General features: G+C 46.6%; 1 protein-coding gene across 1 annotated transcript in view; it reads right to left on the reverse strand.

Annotated features, from left to right (window-relative positions):
- The window catches only part of LOC120049060 (cadherin EGF LAG seven-pass G-type receptor 1-like), a 126303-nt gene that overhangs the window by 61545 nt on the left and 38714 nt on the right, over nt 1–26044 (reverse strand). The window contains exons 3-6 of the mRNA XM_038995316.1: nt 6924–7092; nt 6506–6686; nt 5904–6192; nt 4124–4346 (exon numbers count right to left, since the gene is read on the reverse strand). Of these exons, the coding sequence (XP_038851244.1) occupies nt 4124–4346; nt 5904–6192; nt 6506–6686; nt 6924–7092 (862 nt within the window). The remainder of the gene's footprint in view (nt 1–4123; nt 4347–5903; nt 6193–6505; nt 6687–6923; nt 7093–26044) is intronic.

Consider the following 26044-nt stretch of genomic DNA (forward strand, 5'->3'; position numbering starts at 1 on the left):
TACGGTCAAGAACAAGTACCCCTTGCCCTTGATGAGCTCCGCTTTCGATTCTTTACAGGGTGCTACTGTGTTTACGAAGCTTGATCTACGCAATGCGTATCATCTGGTTCGGATCAAGGAGGGGGACGAGTGGTTGACTGGATTCAATACACCTATGGGACATTTCGAGTACCTGGTGATGCCGTTTGGACTTTCCAACGCTCCAGCAGTGTTCCAATGTTTGGTGAATGACGTGCTGAGGGATATGATCGGTCTGTTTGTGTTCGTTTACCTGGATGACATCCTGATTTTCTCCAAGGAGCTTTCCAGCCACATCCAGCATGTTAAGCAGGTCCTGCAGCGGTTATTGGAGAACCGTCTGTTTGTGAAGGCAGAGAAGTGTGATTTTCACGCCCACACTACATCCTTTCTCGGGTACATCATCTCCAGGGGAGAGATCAAGATGGACCAAGAGAAGGTTCGGGCGGTTCGGGATTGGGTCCAGCCCGGTACGAGATTGCAGCTCCAGAGATTCCTGGGGTTTGCGAACTTCTATCGGAGGTTTATCCGTGATTACAGCCGGGTGGCCGCCCCATTAACTGCTCTGACGTCTTGCACCAGAAGGTTCTGTTGGACTCCTGAGGCAGACCGAGCATTTCTGGATTTGAAGAGTCGATTCACCAACGCCCCGATTCTCTCTCAACCTGACACTTCCCGTCAGTTTGTTGTTGAAGTGGACGCGTCTGATGTGGGGGTGGGCGCCATCCTGTCCCAGCGTAGCTCCACTGACGGTAAACTCCATCCCTGCGCTTTCTACTCTTGTCGTCTTTCTCCAGCTGAAAGAAACTACGATGTGGGTAACCGGGAGCTTCTCGCTGTGAAGCTTGCCTTGGATGAGTGGCGTCACTGGTTGGAGGGAGCGGAGCAACCGTTTGTGGTCTGGACTGACCACAAGAATCTGGCTTACGTGCAATCGGCTAAACGTCTCAACTCCCGTCAGGCCAGGTGGGCTTTGTTTTTTGGACGCTTCAATTTTTCCCTGACGTTCCGACCTGGGTCGAAGAACGGCAAGGCGGACGCCTTGTCCCGGATGTTCTCCAAGACGGAGGAGAGTGGGGCCAAGACTGAGACGATTCTTCCCCAGAATCTTGTCGTGGGAGCCGTTACATGGAGGATTGAGGAGGATGTGATGGCGGCCCTTCGGACGCAGCCCGGCCCTGGTAACGGTCCACCCGGTCGGTTGTTCGTGCCTGAGTCGGTCCGTTCTGCTGTTCTTCAGTGGTCCCACGCCAGCAAGATAGCTTGTCACCCTGGCGTTGCTCGGACTATGGCGCTACTGCGCAGACGATTTTGGTGGCCTGCCATGGGAGAAGATACCCGGAGGTTTGTTGCCGCATGTCCTGTTTGTGCTCAGAACAAAAGTACCAATCGGCCCAGCTCTGGGCTTCTTCACCCTCTACCTATTCCTCGGCGACCTTGGTCGCATCTGGCCCTGGATTTTGTCACGGGATTGCCCCCTTCTGTTGGGAACACGGTCATTCTGACCATTGTGGACAGATTCAGCAAGTTTGCTCATTTTGTTCCTCTCTCCAAGCTTCCATCGGCTACGGAGACGTCTGAGATCCTGGTTAGGGAGGTTTTCAGGGTCCACGGATTGCCCAGTGACATTGTTTCTGACCGTGGTCCTCAGTTTACCTCTGCTGTTTGGCCATTGGAGCTACAGTCAGTCTCACTTCTGGATTTCATCCTCAATCTAATGGTCAGGCGGAGAGAGCCAACCAGAAGATGGAGTCCACGTTGCGTTGTCTTGTCTCTTCTGATCCTACCTCTTGGTCATCTCAATTACCCTGGGTCGAGTATGCCCATAATACCCTTCCGTCATCTGCCACTGGGATGTCCCCCTTCCAATGCCTGTACGGTTACCAACCTCCTTTGTTTCCTTCTCAGGAAAGGGATCTCTCGGTTCCCTCTGTCCAGACCCACATTCGTCGTTGCCACCGGACCTGGCATCGGGCCAGGAAGGCTCTCCTTAGAGTGTCTGACCGGTATCAGATCCAGGCGAATCGTCGCCGTAGTCCTGCCCCAGCTTATACGGTCGGAGATAAGGTTTGGTTGGCTACACGGGATCTTCCTCTACGGACTGAGTCGAGAAAGTTGTCACCGAAGTTCATTGGTCCGTTTGTAGTGGAGAGAATCATTAATCCTGTTGTGGTTCGACTCAAGTTGCCTGCAACTCTTAGAGTACATCCCACCTTTCATGTCTCCTGCCTCAAGCCGGTTCACCTCAGTCCTCTGTTGCCCCCTCCTCCTCGGATGATCGGAGGTGGTCCTGTCTACACGGTGCGCCGCATCATGGACTCCAGACGGCGGGGTCGAGGGTACCAGTATTTAGTGGATTGGGAAGGATATGGTCCAGAGGAGAGGAGTTACATTTAATTGTAAATAAATACTCACCTTCTTCCTACGCTCCTTGTCCTGGTCTGCTTCTGGGTTCGATCTTGAAAGAACGTGACATTTTCATGGTTTGGGCTAGGCCCCTTAGTTCCAGAGAAGGGAAATCTTAACGCTACAGCATACAATGACATTCTAGACAATTATGCGCTTCCAACTTTGTGGCAACAGTTTGGGGAAGGCCCTTTCCTGTTTCAGTATGACAATGCCCCCGTCCATGAAGCGAGATCCATACAGAAATGGTTTGTCGAGATCGGTGTGGAAAAACTTGACTGGCCAACACAAAGCCCTGACCTCAACCCCATAGGACACCTTTGGGATGAATTGGAACACTGACTGCGAACCAGGCCTAATCGCCCAACATCAGTGCCCGACCTCACTAACGCTCTTGTGGCTGAATGGAAGCAAGTCCCCGCAGCAATGTTCCAACATCTAGTGGAAAGCCTTCCCAGAAGACTGGAGGCTTTTATAGCAACTAATGGGGGGACCAACTCCATATTAATGCCCATTATTTTGGAATGAAATGTTCCATACTTTTGGTCATGTAGTATATATGAGAGGTTGGAGAAGTGTGTAAGGAAGGGGTGAGAAATTCATGAGGAAGAAAAGAGGAAGAGAGACTTGAAGGACAATAAGGAAGTGGTTGTAAGACCAGTGGTCTAGAGACAGGAAGGAGGAAGTAGATGCCCTGCCCTGGTGGCCCATCTCCCTGTTAACCCCTGCCATAGTGTGTGTGTTTGTGTAAGTGTGTGTGTGTGTGTGTGTTTGTCTGCCTGTGTGTATGCTATGAGGGGCACAGAGGGCACAAGAGTCAGACACCAGATGCCAGCAGGTCAGTGGGAGGTGTGGAGGGGGGCAGGGGGGCAGGAAGACACAGCCGATTAAAGAAAACAGTGATAAGAGCACCTCATCACAGGGCGCTTCCTGTTTTCACCCTGTTCTACCGCTTCTCACCGACACACACTCTGCTTTTCACATCAACCCACTTTTACGATCCTCACCCCACCTAGAAATTCAAATGGGACTAGCAACAGATCTGATACAATATTTACACTATTGTGCAAGTGCACTAGTTTTGATCAGAGCCACATAGGGCTGCCACATAGAATGCAGTTTACTATAGATTATGGTCCGGGAATATGGAGTCATTTGAGAGACAAAGAACTTGACCTGCATTCCCATTTCTGTGTTCCTGCCTTGACTAATATGGTTATGAATGGTGTTATAGCTCATTTTGCTACACGGCAGTTTCAACAGATTAGAGCGTGAACACACACACACACACCCCTCTCATGTGTTTAATGTAAGCGGTTTTTGTGTGAGCTACGACACAATAAAGATGTCTCTACATGCCCCACTGAACTGGTACACTGAACTGAGTGAAGTGTGTTTGTTTGTGCAACCCTCCCTGTACCCAAATTACAGTTTACCACACACACGCAACCATGTACAGTACGCATGTCGCTCTGTTAACACACCTAGTCTGTGTAGCTGCGTGTGTGTGTGAGGTGAAGATCGACAGGAGATGAGAGAAGAGAGGGTAAATGGGGAGAATAGTACAATTGATTCAGCTAGAGGAAGAGGGGGTAGACATGGATGGGGAGCTGAGACAGAGAGGGAGAGAGAGAGAGAGAGAGAGAGAGAGAGAGAGAGAGCGAGAGAGAGAGAGAGTAGATGGTTTCCAAGCACTCACATGAACGAGACAGTAAAGTGGAACCTCTGTCGTAGTCCTCTGAAGGTGATGAAGGACCGACCAGGGAAGGACCTGGTGGTCATCTCACAGTAAGGCTTCTCGTACTCTCCCGGGGGACACTGGCACATGAACCCCCCCACCAGCAGGTCCACACATTTCCCCCCATTCTTACACACCCCCGGGACACACCGCCCCGACCGGGCGTTCACCTCACAGTGCTCACCTAGGGAGAGAAGGGAGGAGGGAGATAGTAAGGTTTAAGAGTGATGTACAGCCGGTCAGACACACACAAAGTCATATTGTTAGACTGCATTCCCATTTCCCATTTCTGAGAGACAGAAGACACTGAACACTGTTTCCATATTGCTCTTCTGAATGGTTCTCATGGAGAATCTAATAATAATAATGTTTTATTGTCACATACACCGGATAGGTGCAGTGAAATGTGTTGATTTACAGGGTCAGCCATACTAATACGGCGCCCAAGGAGCAAATTAGGGTTATGGACACTAACTACTGGTCTGGACATCACCACCACAGATACACAGCTCAGTTTCTCACTGACAGACTGTCTGTCTAAGAGACCACAGGAAACTGGCTGACTGGCTCAAGTTTGCATGCCAAAGTGGGCCAGCTTAGGCAGATTCCTGATTCCTCCACTGACAGACTCCCATGGCTCTGACTGGTACTCCATCTTGGATTCCATCAGTTTCCTTATCTAAGACAGCCACCAACCATCGGCGTCAACTCCAGCTCCAGTGTTGTGTCAACCATCATCCCGACAAAATCTGTCTGGGTGGAGGGGTGGGGACAGCCAGGTATGCGTGGGACGGAGGGGGGCACAGGATGCCAGAACATCAGATCTCGCACCCTGTCTGGACCCTGGTAATGACTCTTCTCTCTGCGGTATAATCCCTTTTTCCGAGGAGAATTAGGAGGATCTGTTTCCCTGTAATGTGGAAATAATGTGGAAACCCAAGGCAGACACAGTATGCCCCCGCTGTCATCGGCCACATAATGGCTCCCGACTAGCTGAGGTTGAACTGTGACCTTCAAAGACTAGGCCCCCCATTGGAGGAGCGGAGAGGTGGAGGATGGTATAATCAGGTAATTACAGCTGATAAGGAAGTGAAGGAAAGGAGTGGTGGGGTTGTTATTATATTCTACCGGGCCCCACTGTAGGGACAGAGAGACGGAGAGATGTGGTCTCACTATCAGATGAAAGCTCCCGGTCAGTTGACCTGCAAACGCCATAATAAAAACGTCACGAGTGCAACTGATAGCTCCGACCCTCGACCATCACTCCTAGACACAAAGACAGAGTGATAGGAGTAGGGAGTAGGGCCTACTATAGAGTGTACCTGGGGCTGCCGGCTAGACAGCATTCCAGCCTCATCTCAACCATAAATCACATTGAGACAGACCACATGCTTTCCCATTTAGTAAAGGGGTCATTTGTAGTTGATGGATCATCAGTGGGTTGGCGCATCCTGCTGCTGGCAAACACCAGAGTTGATCTGCAGCCAAAATGATTGCCATGAAATGCGTGCGTCACCCAAATGGGAAGCTACACTCTGATGGTGGATGGGGTGACATACCAGACAGCACCTACATATAATTTAAAGCTCTTTGAGACCTAGTAAAGTATTAGCCTGGTCCCAGAGCTGTTTGTGCTACTTTGCCAACTACTATGGCCATTTTCACACCATTGGCAAGACCGCACAACAGCTCAAAGAACAGGCTAGCAAAGGATACTACAGTATAGAGTGGAGCCACTCACCAGTGAAGTCTTCCTGACACTCGCAGGTATAGCCTCCCTCTCGGCTGCGACACTTCCCGTTGTTCCTGCAGGGTCCTGAGTAGCAGAGGTCTATCTCCGTCTCGCAGTAGTCCCCGGTGAAGCCTGCAGGACAGCGGCAGCGCAGACCGTTGATGGGGTGGATTGGCCGGAACAGCACCGTGTCGGAGGAGATGAAGGGCGGGGAGCTGTCGAACTTCAGCACGGACACACACTTCATATAATTCTCACACGGCTCCCTCAGGCAGATGTTGTCGTCGAAGGGAAGCACCTGGAATGGACACAATTAAATCAGGAAATTGCTCAAATCCAGAAAATGAAATGGGCAACAGAGATTGCTGGTTTTCGTTCCTTCCTTCGAATCAGTGGCTGACTTAGATCGGGAAAACCTGAGTCGTGTTCATTAGTGCACACCGTAGCTAAACTTTTCAAAACAACAACAAAAATGTATTATTTGACAAGTTCAGATAGTACCTTTCAGTCTGTGATAATTTTTTTCAATATCGTGACAACTGAACATGACCCAGTTCTACAGGAGTGCCTATGGGGTCGGTATTGGTCGATTTGGGACTCATTCAAATAACCTGTTGTGATGATATTAGTCGGAGCAGGGTGCGGTTCAGGTAGATCTGCTCCTGCAGCTCCTCGGAGGGGAAGTACCTCCCTGGGGGACCCCCTGGCTGCAGCGCCGAGAAGGTCACGTTGAGGATGGCGCCCCGCACGTCTGTGTCGTTCTGGATATTGAACACAAAGACGGCCTGGCGGCTGGTGGAGAGTAGAGAATAGCGAGTAGAGTCTTGTGAGCACACGGAGCAGAAGTACCGTAGCAACAACAGAATTCTACACGGACTCCGATGTAGGGTTACAACATTTCAATATCTTTCCCCCAAAAAAATTCCCAGCTTAGACAGAAATCTCGGTTGAAGGATTATTATTCCGTCCTGATACCGAGAATCTTCCAACCAGGATTTCTGGAACCCTCAGTAGGAGCAGACAAATTACCTGGTGGAGAGCACGGCTGCCACACCCTCCAGGAAGAGGGACAGCAGAGGGGACAGGAAGCGCTCCTGAGACATGTTCTCCAGGCGCACCGTGATGCTGTTGGTCAACATGTCGTCTGTGATTATGGTGACACGCAGGGTGCACAGGGCTGTGACCTGATGGATACCGTCTAGGGAGGGAGGGAGGGGGGGGGGGGGGAGCAGAGCAACAGTTAAAAGGCGGACCAGAACTACTGTACATAATTGAAGCCATGAAGATTTGCTAAGATTTGTTTAGCATGTGGAAGTGATCATTGTCTAAGTCAGCGTTTCCCAAACTCGGTCCCGGGGCCCGTTTTGGTTTTAGCCCTAGCACTACACAGCTGATTCACATAATCAAAGCTTGATGATGACTTGGTTATTTGAAGCAGCTGTGTAGTGCAAAAAAACTAAACATGCATCCGGGGGGGGGGGGGGGGGGGGGGGGCTGGGAAACACTGATCTAAGTGGATTTATTGCGGAGCAGAAGTAGAGTCAACCACATGAAGACTGGTGTTGAACAGTACTTTTTTATTTAACCTTTATTTAACTAGGCAAGTCAGTTAAGAACAAATTCTTATTTACAATGACAGCCTACAGGGGAACAGTGGGTTAACTGCCTTGTTCAGGGGAAGAACGACAGATTTTTACGTTGACGGCTCAGGGATTTGATCTAGCAACCTTTTGTTTACTGGCCCAACACTCTAACCACTAGGCTACCTGCCGCCGTTGAATAGTTAATGAATGAGAACATTTTGTAATAACTGGCCCGATCAGACTTTAAATCAAGTAGACAGAGTCACTGGTAGGCATATATCATTTGAATAAATAAGCATTTTGTCAAACCTGTCCTGTCAATGACAAGATAGTGTAGGCATTTTTACCCCTCTTGTCCACAAACACACTTTAATTACATACAGTAAATATCTCAATCCTAACGGATCCTTCTCAGAGGGGATCTCGGGTGCATCCCAAATAGCACCCTACTCCCTATGTAGTGTACTACTTAGACCAAGGCTCCGGACAGAAGTACTGTCCAAGAGTGTGAACGCCAAACGAGAGACGTGTGCTGCTCACAGCGATTTCCTGACACATATTATGTTACAGGTGAGACATGGGACGGACTGGCTTATATTGTCCTGAGTCTCTGCCAGCGTTCTCTGGGGTTAAGTAGGTGTCAGTGGGTCTCGTGATTCCACCTGATTCAAAGCCACTCCTAAGTAATTAAACAAATCTGATGTGTCATTTCAACTTGTGGAACAACTGAAAACTGCTATGTCTTGCTAACCTAAATATCATATACACTGAGTGTACATAACATTATGAACACCTGCCGTTTCCATGACATAGACGGACCAGGTGAATCCAGGTGAAACCTATGATCCCTTACTGATGTCACTTGTTAAATCCACTTCAATCAGTGTAGATGGAGGGGGAGGGACAGGTTAAAGAATACGTTTTTGAATCTTGAGACATTGAGACATGGATTGTGCATGTGTGCCATTCAGAGGGTGAATGGGAAAGACAAAGGATTAAGTGCCTTTGAACCTGGTTTATGGTAGTAGGTGCCAGGCGCACCAGTTTGTGTCAAGAACTGCAATGCTGCTGGCTTTTTCATGCTCGATAGTTTCCTGTGTGTGTGTTTGTGTGTGTGTGTGTGTGTGTATCAAGAATGGTCCACCACCCAAAGGACATCCAGCCAACTTGACACAACTGTGGGAAGCATTGGAATCAACAAAGGCCAGCATCCCTGTGGAACGCTTTCGACAACTTGTAGAGTTAATGCCCCGACGAACTGAGGCTGTTCTGAGGGCAAAGAGGGGGTGCAACTCAATATTAGGAAGGTGTACCTAATGTTTGGTATACTCCGTGTAGAGCCTATAGGCATGGGCCCGTTCGATATAATGCTGGATAATAGGGAGAGAGCTGGCAACTCAAAAATGTTAACTCTAACTGATCCATACAAAGTCTATAGGGCTAGTCTATATGTTCAACACCAGGCATAAAGACAGAGCCTATAGGGCTGTGATGTAGGAGGAGAGTGGCCAACAGGTGGCTGCAGCAGTTGACGTACTGTTGAAACGTCTCTGAGTGGGAGATCGGGTTGCATGAGTCTTGTTGAGTCAATGTGTATGCGTGTGTGAGAGAGACGGCTGAGGGGCAGGTGCCTTGTCAGTCACTCTCCCCCAAATTAGGTCATTTCTCAGGACCCCTACACCCCTCTCTACCCCCTGCCTCCCCCCGTCCTATATCCCCTCTCTGCTCCCTCCCCCGTCAGTGCCTCTGTTCATCAGACTGCCTCACACTGTTCATCAGACTGGGTGTTGATACCGTTGTCTCCTCACAGCCTCCTCCTCCTCTCCCTCCTCTCTAAAGTGTTGCCCAGTGTGCCATCATTATCAGACAAAGAAGAGCCAGACGACCCATGTTTTCCACTCTGTTACACCCACAGTCACCACATATACTTCGAGAGAAGTGCACACAAAAGCACCCTCTCCCCATGTGGTCATACACGCACGCACGCACGCACGCACGCACGCACGCACGCACGCACGCACGCACGCACGCACGCACGCACACACACACACACACACACACACACACACACACACACACAAAACGTTCCCTTAATTCGATGTAGAGCGAGTGTTCTCTACTAACACAGAGAGTAACTGTTACATTAGCCATCCATTACAGAGTAGCCTACCCAGCTGTCCGTTCGCCACCTGTCCCCCCCTTCGCCACCTGTCTGTCTGCACAACACACTGTTCGTGCACATGGTGGTCTAGAAGCTAGATCAATCAGCTGATTGATTGAAACACAAACACATATGCGAGCAGGGATGGTCGGACAAAAACATGCACACGTGCACACACACACACACACACACACACACACACACACACACACACACACACACACACACACACACACACACACACACACACACACACACACACACACCACGGAAAGTCACAATACAGGAGGCAGGTGTAAGAGGTTCTAGTCACCTGTTGAGTGTTGTCATTAAGCCGCGATGAAGTAAGTCCTGACACTAGCTGTTGGCACTCCGCTTAAGACAACAGTACTACTCTGAACCCGTTGCTGTTGAGAGTACAGCTCAAGCCGTCCTGTTTGTGGGCTAAATGATGTGTTTGACAAATGTTTCATCACCGATTCTCAGTGTACTCAAAAGGCAATCTAAGCTATTCACTCACTGAGTAAACTAACCGGGAAAAAGCCTACTGTATAGGCCATGAAGTACATGCACACAGTCCTGACTCTCTAAGTAAGTTACTACATAGATCCACTGAACCCTCATACTCTTCCCCACACACAATTCTAACAAATTCTTATTTACAATGACGGCCTACACCAGCCAAACCTGGACGACGCTGGGCATATTGTGCGCCGCCCTATGAGACTCCCAATCACGGCCGGTTGTGATACAGCCTGGGTTCGAACAAGGGTGTCTGTAGTGACGCCTCAAGCACTGAGATGCAGCGCCTTAGACCGCGGGAGAACAAGGTTAAATACAGGAAGAGTTTTACACGAGTACCATCTTTTTCCTCTCTTTCCCGTGGCATCCCAAGAGAGAGAGAGATGCTATTTATATCCCTGCAGCTGTTCTATTCGGGATCAATGAGAGGGCAACACACACACACAAGCACACACACAAGCACACACACACACACACACACACACACACACACACACACACACACACACACACACACACACACACACACACACACACACACACACACACAGGGTGTCCCTGGGCAGCTCACAGCCAGTCATCACAGGGGTGTGTCACATTCAGACACCATGGAAAGAGGATTTCTCAGAGGGTAAACAGGACTACATGGGAGTGACGTGGGAGAAGACAGGACCCATCCCACAGTGATATAAAACACCACACACTACATTACAAAGATGCCGCTTACAAGTATATCTGAGCGTGTCACAATGAAATACCACGACGAAGGTCTATAGAGTCGGAAACATTGGTGAAACAAGATCCATGACGTGTGTTGGAAGCATCAAGATCGCCCGTGTGCTACAGCTTCCTTGAATATTCCGTGCGTTACAACTACGATATGCCACGCATTCATGAACTAGTAATAACCATTAAGATACGAGACTGACGTACTAGTGCTAAAGTAAATAAACAAATACATTATCCAAACAGTAAAACCCATTAGCGTCACGGCGTATCACTCATTGTTTTATTAGTCATCTCGGCTGAAGAATCCAGACGGTGTACTGCCGACCTGTAGCAGCGAATGAATCATAGACGAGATGATTGCAATATGTGTTTATTGGGTTACTAAAATGCAATAAACCCGCAATCTCTTTTCCATAGACACAGATCTAGTCAGCAATAACTCCCCCAATCCTAACCATAAGTGGGAGAAACTCAAAACTCACCATGGATCAGTGTCTAGGAGCATCTTGTTTACGAGGCAGGAGGTGCTAAGGCTGTTAATAGACTGGGAGACACCAGCCAGTCCCTGTAGATTCTAAGCCAACTTAACTATGATGGAGCTGGACACTGGGACACCGGGACACATTCCACCAAGGTCCCCAGCTGTCACAGTGAGTGACAAAACCCTTGTCTATATCACTAACTGCCCCACCCACCCATTCTGGAGATCGATGACACTGCTGTCACTATCTGTCTGTGGTCTGTGACTGACAGTCACAGAGTGTGGTCATCGTGGTGTGGGGGTAAATTGTTTTTCAACTCACAATTTAGGAAGCATGTTAAAATGTTAGTAATGAATTGGAACGCTCTCATAGAAACAACAGGTGATTTTCAATTCAACTGACTGAATTCAAAATCAAGCGGAGCACAACCCCGGTGGCCACCTACTCCCTCCAACAACGGCAGCAGTGTTTTCACAGATGACGGAAGAAGCCGAGAGGGTGGTGTAAAACAAACGACAGACGTCTCGACTGTACGACGGTCGACAGGTTCCCCTCGCAAACCTGTCAACCTCACCTGTGTGAAACAGAGGGGGGATTCAAACCTCCCCCCTACAGCAGGAAGAGAGTGGTATGCTCCACTCCTAAATCACTATGACAGCGGAAAGAAAGGACAGCCTCTGCATTCCACACAAAGACCAATCCTTCCCTGCATTGGTTTGTTTGCAGTGGAAATGTGATTATTTCAATCATTTTGACATTTACCACAGTCAAATAGGATGGTGATACGAGGAAAAGTGTTGAATCCTTGAAGAAAGCCAACAATTATTACAACAGGCATACTAGACATACAGACTTTTTTTATTTTACTGGCAACCACGTTTTCTTGTGCAATAACATTTTAAAAGGTACAGCGACCAATGAAAAGCAGTAAAAACGGAGCCCTATTTAGCAGGTGCAGAGAAAACGCCACAAAGCGACCAACTGACCCCTTTCTCTCTCCGAACATTCAAATATTTGAATCACAACAATGATTCCAAACCGACTATACCTCGACCAATCGGTGTCTAGAGTGATATCAGCTCCCCCTTCACTGTGACACACCTAACCGCCCCTGGCCTATCAGGTACAGAGCAAACAAACAGGTTATTTGACTGTAGAGTCAATCCCACACTTTCACTAATAGTTTGGCTTTCTCAGCAATCAGCTCGAGAAAGTATAATTAATCTCTCTCTCTCTCTCTCTCTCTCTCTCTCTCCCTCTCCCTCTCCCTCTCCCTCTCCCTCCCTCCCTCCCTCTAGCAGACACAGTAAAACTTTTCCCTATAAGAACTTGGTAACTAACTGGGTCCAGTAGAAGAGTTTCTCTCACAGCGTGAGCAGACAGACTGGGATGTAAGGATCACATATCAGTGGCCTACAGACATCCTGCTGCCTGTGTGATAAGAAGAAGAACAGGGGAATTCACCTCCTCTACCACAATGGCCATTATATCCTACAGACTGACAGAACGGAAAGACAATCATAATAGAATCAATCTATTACTCAGGAATTCAATATGCATGACATGAGATGATTGGTTAGGGAAAGTAATAGATTCAACGAGGAAGTGAAGGAAAGGTTCTTAGTAGTTGCCAAGTGGATGTTTATTACGTGGGGAGGAGAGGAAAGGAGAGCAGGAAACAATGAAACTGTAGCTGACAGAGATAATCACTGCCAATGATTGGGGATGATTGGGGCCTCCCTGAGACAGACAGACAGCCGTGCATCTGTCTCTCCCTACACACAACTGGCACACACATCAATTACGTCTCCACACACAAACCCACACCACTGCCATAGGCATCATTCAAGGGAGGACAGGAGATACTGACACCACGGCAAATCATTGTAATAACATTATTAGTGGGCTCCCGAGTGGCGCAGCGGTCTAAGGCACTGCTTCTGCTAGAGGCGCCACTACAGACCCTGATTCGATTCCAGGCTGTATCACAACCGGCCGTGATTGGGAGTCCCATAGGGCGGCACACAATTGGCCCAGCGTCGTCCGGGTTAGGGTTTGGCCGGAGTAGGCCGTCATTGTAAATAAGAATTTGTTCTTAACTGACGTGCCAAGTTAAATAAAGGTTCAATTGAAATAAAAATCAACTATCACTAATATAACTTTAGCATCTCTGTTGACGTACAACTGGGATGTGACTTTACCATAATAGCATGATAGTGTTTAAATATGGGCCGCGTGTCAGGGACAGGGAGTAGGAACTTTGGCCGTGAGTCCGACCAGTGGCCCTTTAAATGAAACCGTGTTCCAGGATCAATGGTTAACCCGACAGGAATGCGCAGAGTGACTGGGTTCACTGAGAAACCCTGGCAGGTTTACAGGCCTCAGACCTGAAGTTAGACAACTAGAGAAAGCTGGAGCTCATCTATCAGTTCACTCTTTAAAGTTCTTTTTTGAACTACGTCCGCATCCCAAATGGCACACTTGTCCATATATACTGCACTACATAGGGAATAGGGTGCCATTTGGGACGCTGGCTATATGTTTCCCGCCCACACTGCCGCTCTCACTCATATTCCCCTTCACCAGGAATTAATTGTGCAAAGTCAGCAGAGCGTTGTCGGTGTCAACTGGACTTCCTCCACCTGGCTGGCAGTCCGTTCAAGTGAAGGAAGAGATAGTCTGCTACATATCTTAGCTCATCCCTTCCTCCTTCCCTCTTGTCCTCTTTCTCTCACCATATCTCCCGCCCTCTCTTCACCCATCCCTATCGCTCACTATCTTTATCGGTCTCTGTCCGTCTGTATCTGTGTCTCATCCCTGTCTGTCCAGCAGGCCCGGTGGACTCTACACCCAGAACCCTTTATCTAACAGGATTAGCGTTTATGTACGTCTGGCTGCAGCTTTGATCTGCTCTGGCCTGGAGACAGACACACGGACTGCATCTCAAATGGCAACCTGTACCCTTTAGAGTGCAATACTTTTGACCAGGACCCATCTAGTCAAAGGTAGTGCACTATAAGGGAATAGGGTGCCACTTGGAACGAAACCATGGACATACCTGAGAATAAACATGTCTGGGGAGATGAGAGGGGCTTTCACTGACTGCTTCCAGACACACTGACAGTAATAGAGTAGAGGAGAGGAATAGAGAGGAGAGGAGGAGAGCTTCTGGCCACTACTCCTCTTCTGAGGCTGCCAGGGGTAGTGTCCAGAAGTGCACCCTGCCATATTCTGTGTTATCTGTAACTCTGCGGCCCTGGCTGTTTTGGAAGCACTGCTGATGATGTTACAGAGGTGTCCTCCTATCCCACTAGACTAGCGAAATTCACTTCACGTCATAACTCAGACACACATACACAAAAACACACACAGCTGTCCCACTCAACACCCGCACTTGCTAGGGGGTCCCCTTCCCCCTCCTCTTCCTCCTCCTCCTCCTCTCCAATGGTACAACCCCGAACTCAAGTGTGAGCTAACAGGGATTATTGCTCTCTCACTTAGCCAGTCAGTCACTCAGCCGTAGTTGTGAGGAGAGGACAGCAGAGCGGCAAGCAGGTAGGGACACAAAAGACTCCTTTCACCCCAGGACGAGAGGAGGGGGGCTAGCAGGGAATAACATCCCTTTGACAGCACTGGAACAGGTGGGATTACGACACAGGAACAGACATCTATTTATCCTTACAACAGGAATAGGGAATCATTCAATTCTTCCAGGGTGATCATGAAATGCAATCACGACACCCTATTCCAAATCAAATCCAAGAAAATGCTTTTTGTCACATGCTTTGTAAACAACAGGCGTAGACCAACAGTGTAATGCTTACTTACGGGCCCTTCCCAAGAATGCAGAGAGAAAGAAAATAGAGAAATAATAGAAAAGTACACATAGCAATAAAAGTAATAATAAATAGACAATAAGAAACGATAACTTGGCTATATACACGGGGTACCGGTACTGAGTGGATGTGCAGGGGTATGAGGTAATTGAGGTAGATATGTACATTACTACAGTGCCTTCAGAAAGTATTCACACCGGTTGACAGTATCACCATTTGTTTGTGTTACAAAATGCGATTAAAATGGAGTGAATTGTAATTTTTTCGTCAACGATCTCCACACAATAATCTGTAATGACAAAGTGGTAGAAAAATGCAAATATTTCAAACATTTTTATGGATAATAAAACACTCAAATATTTTGATTAGAGAAGTATTCAACGCCCTGAGTCAATACATGTTAGAATCACCGTTGGCAGTGATTACAGCTGTGCGTCTTTTTGGGTAAATCTCTAAGAGTTTTGCAAACCTGGATTGTACAATATTTGCCCATTATTCTTTAAAGAATTCTTCAAGCTCTGTCAAGTTGGTTGTTGAACATTGCTAGTGTCACACCCTGATCTGTTTCACCTGTCCTTGTGATTGTCTCCACCCCCTCCAGGTGTCGCTTATTTTCCCTGGTGTATACAGTTGAAGTCGGAAGTTTACATACACTTTCGTTAGAGTCATTAAAACTCGTTTTTCAACCACTCCAGAAAATTCTTGTTAACAAACTATAGTTTTGGCAAGTTGGTTAGGACATCTACTTTGTGCATGACACAAGTCATTTTTTCCAACAATTGTTTACAGACAGATTATTTCACTTATAATTCACTGTATCACAATTCCAGTGGGTCAGAAGTTTACATACACTAAATTGACTGTGCCTTTAAACAGCTTGGTAAATTCCTGAAAATTATGTCATGGCTTTAGAAGCTTCTGATAGGCTAATTGACATCATTTGAGTCAATTGGAGGTGTACCTGTGGATGTATTTCAAGGCCTACCTTCAAACTCAGTGCCTCTTTGCTTAACATCATGGGAAAGTCAAAAGAAATCAGCCAAGACCTCCACAAGTCTGGTTCATCGTTGGGAGCAATTTCCAAAAGCCTGAAGGTACCACGTTCATCTGTACAAACAATAGTACTCAAGTATAAACACCATGGGACCACGCAGCCGTCATACCGCTCAGGAAAGAGACGCGTTCTGTCTCCTAGAGATGAACGTACTTTGGTGCGAAAAGTACAAATCAATCCCAGAACAATTGTTGTGGGGGTGCTTTGCTGCAGGAGGGACTGGTGCACTTCACAAAATAGATGGCATCACGAGGGAGGAAAATTATGTGGATATATTGAAGCAACATCTCAAGACATCAGTCAGGAAGTTAAACCTTGGTCGCAAATGGGTCTTCCAAATGGACAATGACCCCAAGGATACTTCCAAAGTTGTGGCAAAATGACTTAAGGACAACAAAGTCAAGGTATTGGAGTGGCCATCACAAAGCCCTGACCTCAATCTTATAGAAAATGTGTGGGCAGAACTGAAAAAGCATGTGCGAGCAAGGAGACCTACAAACCTGACTCAGTTACACCAGCCCTGTCAGAAGGAATGGGCCAAAATTCACCCAACTTATTGTGGGAAGCTTGTGGAAGGGTACCCGAAACGTTTGACCCAAGTTAAACAATGTAAAGGCATTGCTACAAAATACTAATTGAGCGTATGTAAACTTCTGACCCACTAGGAATGTGATTAAAGAAATAGAAGCTGAAATAAATAATTCTCTCTACTATTATTCTGACATTTCACGTTCTTAAAATAAAGTGGTAATCCTAACTGACCTAAGACAGGGAATTTTTACTCGGATTAAATGTCAGGAATTGTGAAAAACTGAGTTTAAATGTATTTGGCTAAGGTGTATGTAAACTTCTGACTTCAACTGTATATCCCTGTGTTTCCTGTCAGCATGTTTTCCCGTACTCCTGCTTCTATTCTCTTTTTGCTAGTCTTCCCAGTTTTGACCCTTGCCTGTTTTCTGGACTCCGTACCCACCTGCCTAACTATTCTGCCTGCCCTGACCTCGAGCCTGCCTGCCACTCTGTACCTCCTGGACTCTGAACTGGTTTTGACCTGTTGCCTGCCCACGACCATTCTTTTGCCTACCCTTTTTAATTGTTTAATAAATATCAAAAGACTCAAACCATCTGCCTCCCGTGTCTGCATCTGCGTCTCGCCTTGTGCCCTTATAGCTAGACAGCCATTTTAAAGTCTTGCCATAGATATTCAAACTGATTTAAGTCAAAACTGTAACTAGGCCGCTTAGGAACATTCGATGTCGTCTTGGTAAGCAACTCCAGTGTATATTTGGCCTCATGTTTTAGGTTATTGTCTTGCTGAAAGGTGAATTTATTTCCTAGTGTCTGTTGGAAAGCAGACAAAACCAGATTTTACTCTAGGATTTTGCCTATTACGTTTATTTTTATCCTAAAAATCTTCCTAGTCTTTGCCGATGACAAGCATACCCATAACATGATGCAGCCACCACCATGCTTGAAAATATGAAGAGTGGTACTCAGTGATGTGTTGTGTTGGATATGCACCGAACAAAAAGCTCTGTATTCAATGCAGTATTACTTTAGTGCCTTATTGCAAAAAGGTTACATGTTTTGGAATACTTTTCATCTGAACAGGCTTCCTTATTTCACTCTGTCACGCAGCTTTAGTATTGTGGCGTAACTACAATGTTGTTGATCCATCCTAATTTTTGTCCTATCACAGCCATTAAACTCTGTAACTGTTTTAAATTCCTCACTGGCCTCATGGTGAAATTCTTCCTCTCCGTCAACTGAGTTAGGAAGGACGCCTGTATCTTTGTAGTGACTGGGTGTATTGATACACCATCCAAAGTGTAATTGATAACTTATCCCCCACATCTATCAATAATTCCCCTCCCCATCTTCTTTGCGAGTCATTGGAAAACCTACCTGTTTTTTTGTGGCAGAATCTGTGCTTGAAATTCACTACTCAACTGAGGGACCTTACAGATAACTGTATGTGCGGGGTACAGAGATGGAGTAGTCAAACAAAAATCATGTTAACCACTATTACTGAACACAGAGTGAATCCATGCAACTTATTATTTTCATTTTTTGAATCGAACCTTTATTTAACTTTTGAACAAATTCTTATTTACAATGACGGCCTAGGAACAGTGGGTTAACTGCCTTGTTCAGGGGCAGAACGACAGATTTGGACTTGTTTTATGTGACTTGTTAAGCTTCTTCTTTTTTTACTCCTGAATTTATTTAGGCTTGCCATAACAAAGGGGCTGAATACTTATTGACTCAAGACATTTCATGCTTTTCATGTATTATTCATTTGTCAAATGTTCTATAAACAACATTCCCCTGTGACATTATGGGGTACTGTGTGTAGATCAGTGACACAACATCTCAATTGAATCCATGCTAAATTCAGGCTGTAACCCAACAACATGTGGAAAAGATCAAGTGGTTTGAATGCTTTCTGAAGGCGCTGTAGGAATAACGTTATAGACCCTCTCGGGCTGTGTGCTGCTTGCATTTTAACCTGCGGTTGTCCCCATGAAGGCCAGACCCAGGGAGAAGAAAACAGCCACGGTTACAGAAAGACCACCTCTAAAATGAGTCCAAATGAAGGACTAACAGCTTGATTTGCTATTTAGCTGTTGTTACTCCATCTTATCCACAATAGGGTAGTCTAGGCCATTGTCCTCTATACCGTAGCTCGGTGCTGCTCAACGAGCTGTTACACTGGACCTGAGATTTAAACACAGATAGAACAGATTGATTTGCTGCTAGTTGCCCCTGTTGTCTCTATAGGCCTAAGATTTCAGATGGTGTTGGCTGAAAGCTGGAATTGCATTACAAGGTATATTAGATTAAGAAGGGAGGGAGAGAGAGAAAGAGAGAGAGAGGGAGAGAGAGTGGATAGAGTGTCATGTTCATCGTCTAGTAAATTAGCTGGCAATAATTTGCAGGGTGTCACGCGACGTTCATCTGCCGTGAGGACAGAGACCGAGAATAGAGCCTGATAGCTGGTGGTTGGGGGTATTTCTACACTACAGGAATACAGTCACACGATGGATCACTGGATGGTCTCGTCCACCAGCCGGCTCTTTCTCTCTCTCTCTGTTACATTTGCTAGCAATTATCCTGGGGACGAGGTCACTGGTGGCCACAGGGTCCTGTTGCTTTATCAGGGTTCATTAACATCCCAGATTCAGCAGCAATCAAAGTGGTCTCGTTGGAAGACATTAGTTGATTTTCACCGCTTAGATCTACTTAACGCAACTCAGCACCCCCCCCCCCCCCCCCTCTCTCTCCATCCCTCCCTACCTCTCTGTTCTCTCTCCTCTAATCGAGTTCCGGTTCTTTATTTCCCCTTATTATAAAGGTCAGAGGTCATCATATCCAGGTGTCTACTACTCATCACCAGAAGGAAAGGTAGACGTGGCCCACAGGCACTGATCTAGGACCAGTTGTACCCTCCCCCAATATTAACCTTAGTGATTTGTTAGGGAAAGTGCAAAACCGACCTTAGATCAGTTGCTAGGGTCAACTTCTTCCTACTCCTCTCCAGACTGTTTTATGGTGGAGGAAAGGGGGAGGGGAAAAGGAGGGGTATTACAAACAGGGGAGGAGAGGTTGATGAGAAAGAAGGAATGGAGGGAAGAGATGGGGGAGGAGCGAGAAGGGGTATGTCAGGAACAGATCAAGGGAGGGGTCAAGGCGTCCGAATGCTTCCCAGACTAAACAGTTTGGAGTATTTTGTGAAGTTTTTATTCGTTTTGGACTTCAGAAAGGTTTTTTCGGCTGTTCAGGCACAAAACATTTTTTCTCAAGGCAAGCCGAAGTCGACAGCCAAAGTCTACGCCTCTTCGTCAGTGATTGGTCAACAGTAGGGATTCTTCAATAAAGTCATTCAATGGGAGACAACTCGTTTTCATGCACATTCTTTCCTGAGTGCCTGTCCCGTACGGAGACGCACACTTACTCTGTAAGAATAGTGGCCACAGCAACTACACAGCCAACAAGGGCTGACCTAAATCCTCCTCTGTAGCCGGGGCCTTGGAGCATGGACGGACGGACGGACGGACGGACGGACGGACGGACGGACGGACGGACGGACGGACGGACGGACGGACGGACGGACAGACAGACAGACAGACAGACAGACAGACAAGAGAGAGAGAGTGGGAGAGAGACAGAGGCAGAGAGACAGAGGCAGAGAGAGTGGGAGAGAGACAGAGGCAGAGAGAGTGGGAGAGAGACAGTGGGAGAGAGACAGAGGCAGAGCGACAGAGGCAGAGGCAGAGAGAGTGGGAGAGAGACAGAGGCAGAGACAGAGGCAGAGAGAGTGGGAGAGAGACAGAGGCAGAGACAGAGGCAGAGAGAGTGGGAGAGAGACAGTGGGAGAGAGAGAGAGAGTGGGAGAGAGACAGTGGGAGAGAGAGGTGAGAGAGTGGGAGAGAGACAGTGGGAGAGAGAGGTGAGAGAGTGGGAGAGAGGAGAGTATGAAGAGAGACATACAATATGTACAGAAAGAGAGATGGAAAGGGAGATAGAGGATGCACCAGGGTTTGACCTGGGTTCTGTGATTATATGATCACATGTTCCTGACAAGATAAAACCCCACTACTCATTACTTTATCTGCCTTATCTGCTGTAGTCAATCAGTGACAAAATTGACTCATTGTCATATTTCCCTGCTCGGACAGCTTTGTTTTCTCCCTTTAGCTGGATTTGAGTACAGCATACACAAACCCTGCGTCACACTAGAGCTAGAGAGCGAGCGAGAGAAAGAGCGATAGAGAGGAGAAGTGGGGAGGGAATATGGGAAAGAGAGATGGAGAGAGATAAATGAAGAGAGAGAGAGAGAAGAGAGGAGAGAGAGAGATCTCCAATAACGGTGTTTAAAAAGTAAAATAAACTATGTCTGTGCTATCTAAGATGTGGAATAGGCTTCCTGTGGCATGCTACTGCACTGTGAGAGGGAAGAGCGTATGAGATGAAGAGATAGCTCTGTCTGTCTGGGTGATAAACTCACTCAGCTACACAACACAATGACGAAACCACCCTACCAAATCAAAACGACACACAAAACAGGTCAACAACGAAGCATAGTCAATCAGGCCTGTCAAAACTACTCATACCGCTAGGCCAGGGTAAAGTATCTTATTTCCTTAACATTTTAGCTTACATTTCACACTACTGAAGAGACACAGAAGCACACAAAAAGAAAGCACCTGAGAAAGAACCACTACTACTTAAATTAAATTTGACCTAAAACGTACAGCTTTTAAATTCCCCTAAACTTAACCTAAACTTGAAATCACCTGGGTTGTAAATCAAAGAATGTTCTCCGATCACTCAATCAGATGAAGGAATTTAAGGGACATACAAAGTAGTGATGGGGGAAACAAATCGATACAGTTATATATCGGGATATTATTTTTGACGATATATCATATAGTGTTGACAATATTGCAATATTATTTTTGTGCTAGTCGGCTGTACCTGCACAAAAACGTCTGTATTTTTCCTTCACAGCTTGTGATCCACCTTCTTTTTAAATAGGGAGCCAATTTGTTTTCAGCACTTCTAAGTCCATGACTGATCAAAAGTCGTTTTCTCATGACTCTCTCTTATCCCCCAGCAAACATATGGTGAGAAATACGTTCGCAACATCGAATCGCAATAAAATCACAGTACTGAATAGGAATGCATATAGAATCGTGAGAATCGCAATACATATCGGCACGTAAGTATTGTGATAAAATCGTGAGGTCCCTGGCAATTTCCAGCCCTAATACAAAGTTACAATGGTAGAGTAGATGAAGGCTATGAACTTTCTAACAGCTCTCGTGACTTTCATGATCATGGTAGGAACAGTATTGGACTAATGTAACCCAGCTGCCTTAGGCACACACATACGCACGCACGCACGCACGCACGCACGCACGCACGCACGCACGCACGCACGCACGCACGCAGGCACACACACACACACACACACACACACACACACACACACACACACACACACACACACACACACACACACACTTGCATGTGTCCCACACATGCTACCGTATGGTCAAAGACAGTATTCCCCCTCTCCCTCCTTCTCCAGAGAGCTATAGACCTCCCACCTGAAACACATCTGCTTTCTGCATCAGCAGCCAACCTCTCTCTCCATCTCCCGCTCTCTGTCCCTCTCTCTCCCTCCCCCTCCCTTAGGCCGGTATGGCTGCAGCACCCATAGACTGACGTCTCAGTGTAACTCAGTGTAACTCACTAGATGTCTTTCTCAGACATACTCTCTTATTAATAACCTCCACAGGCACTCAGATATATTCCACAGGAATGCATTTATCTGGAAGAGAGATTAAGGAATGCTCTTTTATATGTGCAGGTCTGTCTTGGCAAGCGTGTGTGTGTCGAGGAGGGGATTGTGTGTGTGTGTGTGTGTGTGTGTGTGTGCGTGCGTGCGTGCGGCGTGCGTGCGTGCGTGCGTGTGCATGCGTTCATGTCTCTGACCATTAGGTCTCTCTGAGTACGTATACATGCACACTAATAATTCAATATTAAACTGATTATGGCAATATTCATGTAAACACCTTATTCTGCTTATCTTATTCGGCGTTAGGTCATAATCGAGGTAAGCATACCTGAGCAATCTTTCAAATGATTAGGACATGTAAACGCCTTGATCTGAGTTGCAGCAGTTTATTTGCATGTGCTAGCACGAGCAGTGTGAGATTCTTTCTTTTGCGCGAATGAAGTGACTTCGGAAAAACTCAAAGTATTCATCGTAGAAATAGTTTTTACAAACAAAACGTATATTTCAGAACTCAGAACAAAATAGTCTTCACAGAAATAGCTGACAGCTGATGTTCTGAAAGAGCTGCAAAATCTGGACCCCTACAAATCAGCCGGGCTAGACAATCTGGACCCTCTCTTTCTAAAATTATCCGCCTCAATTGTTGCAACCCATATTACTAGCCTGTTTAACCTCTCTTTCGTATCGTCTGAGATCCCTAAAGATTGGAAAGCTGCAGCGGTCATCCCCCTCTTCAAAGGGGGTGACACTCTAGACCCAAACTGTTACAGACCTATATCCATCCTGCCCTGCCTTTCTAAAGTCTTCGAAAGCCAAGTTAACAAACAGATCACCGACCATTTCGAATCCCACAGTACCTTCTCCGCTATGCAATCTGGTTTCAGAGTGATCATGGGTGCACCTCAGCCACGCTCAAGGTCCTAAACGATATCATAGCCGCCATGGATAAAAGACAATACTGTGCAGCCGTAGTCATCGACCTGGCCAAGGCTTTCGACTCTGTCAATCACAACATTCTTATTGGCAGACTCAACAGCCTTGGTTTCTCAAATGACTGCCTCGCCTGGTTCACCAACTACTTCTCTGATAGAGTTCAGTGTGTCAAATCGGCGGGCCAGTTGTCCGGACCTCTGGCAGTCTCTATGGGGGTGCCACAGGGTTCAATTCTCGGGCCGACTCTCTTCTCTGTATACATCAATAATGTCGCGCTTGCTGCTGGTGATTCTCTGATCCACCTCTACGCAGATGACACCATTCTGTATACCTCTGGCCCTTCTTTGGACACTGTGTTAACTAACCTCCAGACGAGCTTCAATGCCATACAACACTCCTTCCGTGGCCTCCAACTGCTCTTAAATGCTAGCAAAACTAAATGCATGCTCTTCGATTGCTGCCCGCACCCGCCCGCCCGTCTAGCATCACTACTCTGGACTGTTCTGACTTAGAATATGTGGACAACTACAAATAGCTAGGTGTCTGGTTAGACTGTAAACTCTCCTTTCAGACTCACATTAAGCATCTCCAATCCAAAATTGAATCTAGAATCAGCTTCCGATTTCGCAACAAAGCATTATTCACTCATGTTGCCAAACATACCCTCGTAAAACTGACTATCCTACCGATCCTTGACTTCGGCGATGTCATTTACAAAATAGCCTCCAACACTCTACTTAGCAAATTGGATGTAGTCTATCACAGTGCACATGTAGTCTATCACGTTTTGTCACCAAAGCCCCATATACTCCCCACCACTGCTACCTGTATGCTCTCGTTGGCTGGCCCTCGCTTCATGCCAAGAGTGTGCAAAGCTGTCATCAAGGCAAAGGGTGGCTACTTTGAAGAATCTCAAATATAAAATATTTTGATTTGCTTTACACTTTTTTGGTTACTACATGATTCCATATGTGTTATTTCAGCGTTTTGATGTCTTCACTATTATTCTACAATGTAGAAAATAGAAAAAATGAAGAAATCCCTGGAATGACTGGTACTGTATATTTTTGCAACTTTTACTTTTACTCCACCACATTCCTCAAGAAAATATGTACTTTTTACTCCATTACATTTTTCCTGGCACCCAAAAGTACTCGTTACATTTCAAATGCTCAGGCTGGAAAGCAATATGGTCCAATTCACACCTATCAATATAATGCGTTGACATCCCTACTGCCTCTGATCTGACGGACTCACTAAACACAAATACTGTGTTTGTGAACTGAGTGTTGGAGTGGACCCTTGTCTGTCCGGAAAATTTAAGAAACAAAAAAATTGTACCATCTGGTATGCTTAATATAAGGAATTTGATGCATAGCACTTTTACTTTGTACTTTTACTCAAGTAAGACAATTGATTACTTTTTTCACAGCCGTACTTAAGTCATTTTTAAACCAGATACTTTTAGACTTTTACTCAAGTAGTATTTTACTGGGTGACTTTCACCTTCACTTGAGTAATTTTCTATTATCTTTACTTTTACTCAAGTATGACTATTGAGTACTTTTCCACCACTGCTAAATATGTAATATAAGAGCTATTTCCCCCCTTCTCAGAAGTATCTTTCTTAATCATAAGGGGGTGTGGCAAGGTAGGTTAATTGGTTCCACAGCCACAGGCGGTCCTAACTCTGTGTGTCTTCTCTCGCTCTTGTCACAACGCCCTCCTCCCTCCATTTTGTCAACAATTAATCTCCCTCAACGATAAAGCGGCCGTCTACAGTAACATCACACAGGTAGACACAGCCAACATGCTGCAACATGACTCCTAGAACTTTAATAGCAGTGTGTGTGACTGTGTGTGACTGTGTGTGCGTGCGTGTGTGTGTATGTGTTCGTGTGTCTGTGTGTGGATGTGTGTCTTTTAATAAGCACTGGAGGTATTTCAAATCTCTCTCACTGAGTGGAGTGTGGTGGGGCCAGAACCATAACTCAAAGCCAGCAGAATGAAACGCCTCGATCTCTGAGGAGAGATGGAATAGTTGTGTGATGTGATGATGCGAAGCAAAGTGAGGGTCGTCACTCCAGGCGCGTTACTGAAGCCATACAGTCATTTACTATTTCCTCTTAACCCCCCACTGTGGTGTAGGCAGGGTGGAATGTAAAGTTAAGGCCTATTTACCACATGAGCCCTGTTTAGCGCAATACATATCAAATTACAATATACAAATTCAAATACACCCCCATATACACATTAAATACATGATTTTATGCACAACAATACATGAAAAGCAAAACACAAGTCAGCGGAAATCCTCTTGTCCCTAGACAGCCTCTTATCCCTCCCAGAGGAAAGGAGGAAAGGAGACGGAGGAGGACTGGAGAAGGCTGAAGGCCTCTCCACTGACTGTACTTAGGAGGTAAAGGTATCTCATCCCTCCATTCCTGCTCTCCCTGTCATCCCTCACTACCTACCACCCACAATGCACTGTTGCTTAACAGCTCCCCTGAGGAGAGGACGGGGGGAGGAGGGGAGGGAGGGAGGGA

This window comes from Salvelinus namaycush, chromosome 6, assembly GCF_016432855.1.
Source record: "Salvelinus namaycush isolate Seneca chromosome 6, SaNama_1.0, whole genome shotgun sequence".
Taxonomy (NCBI): domain Eukaryota; kingdom Metazoa; phylum Chordata; class Actinopteri; order Salmoniformes; family Salmonidae; genus Salvelinus; species Salvelinus namaycush.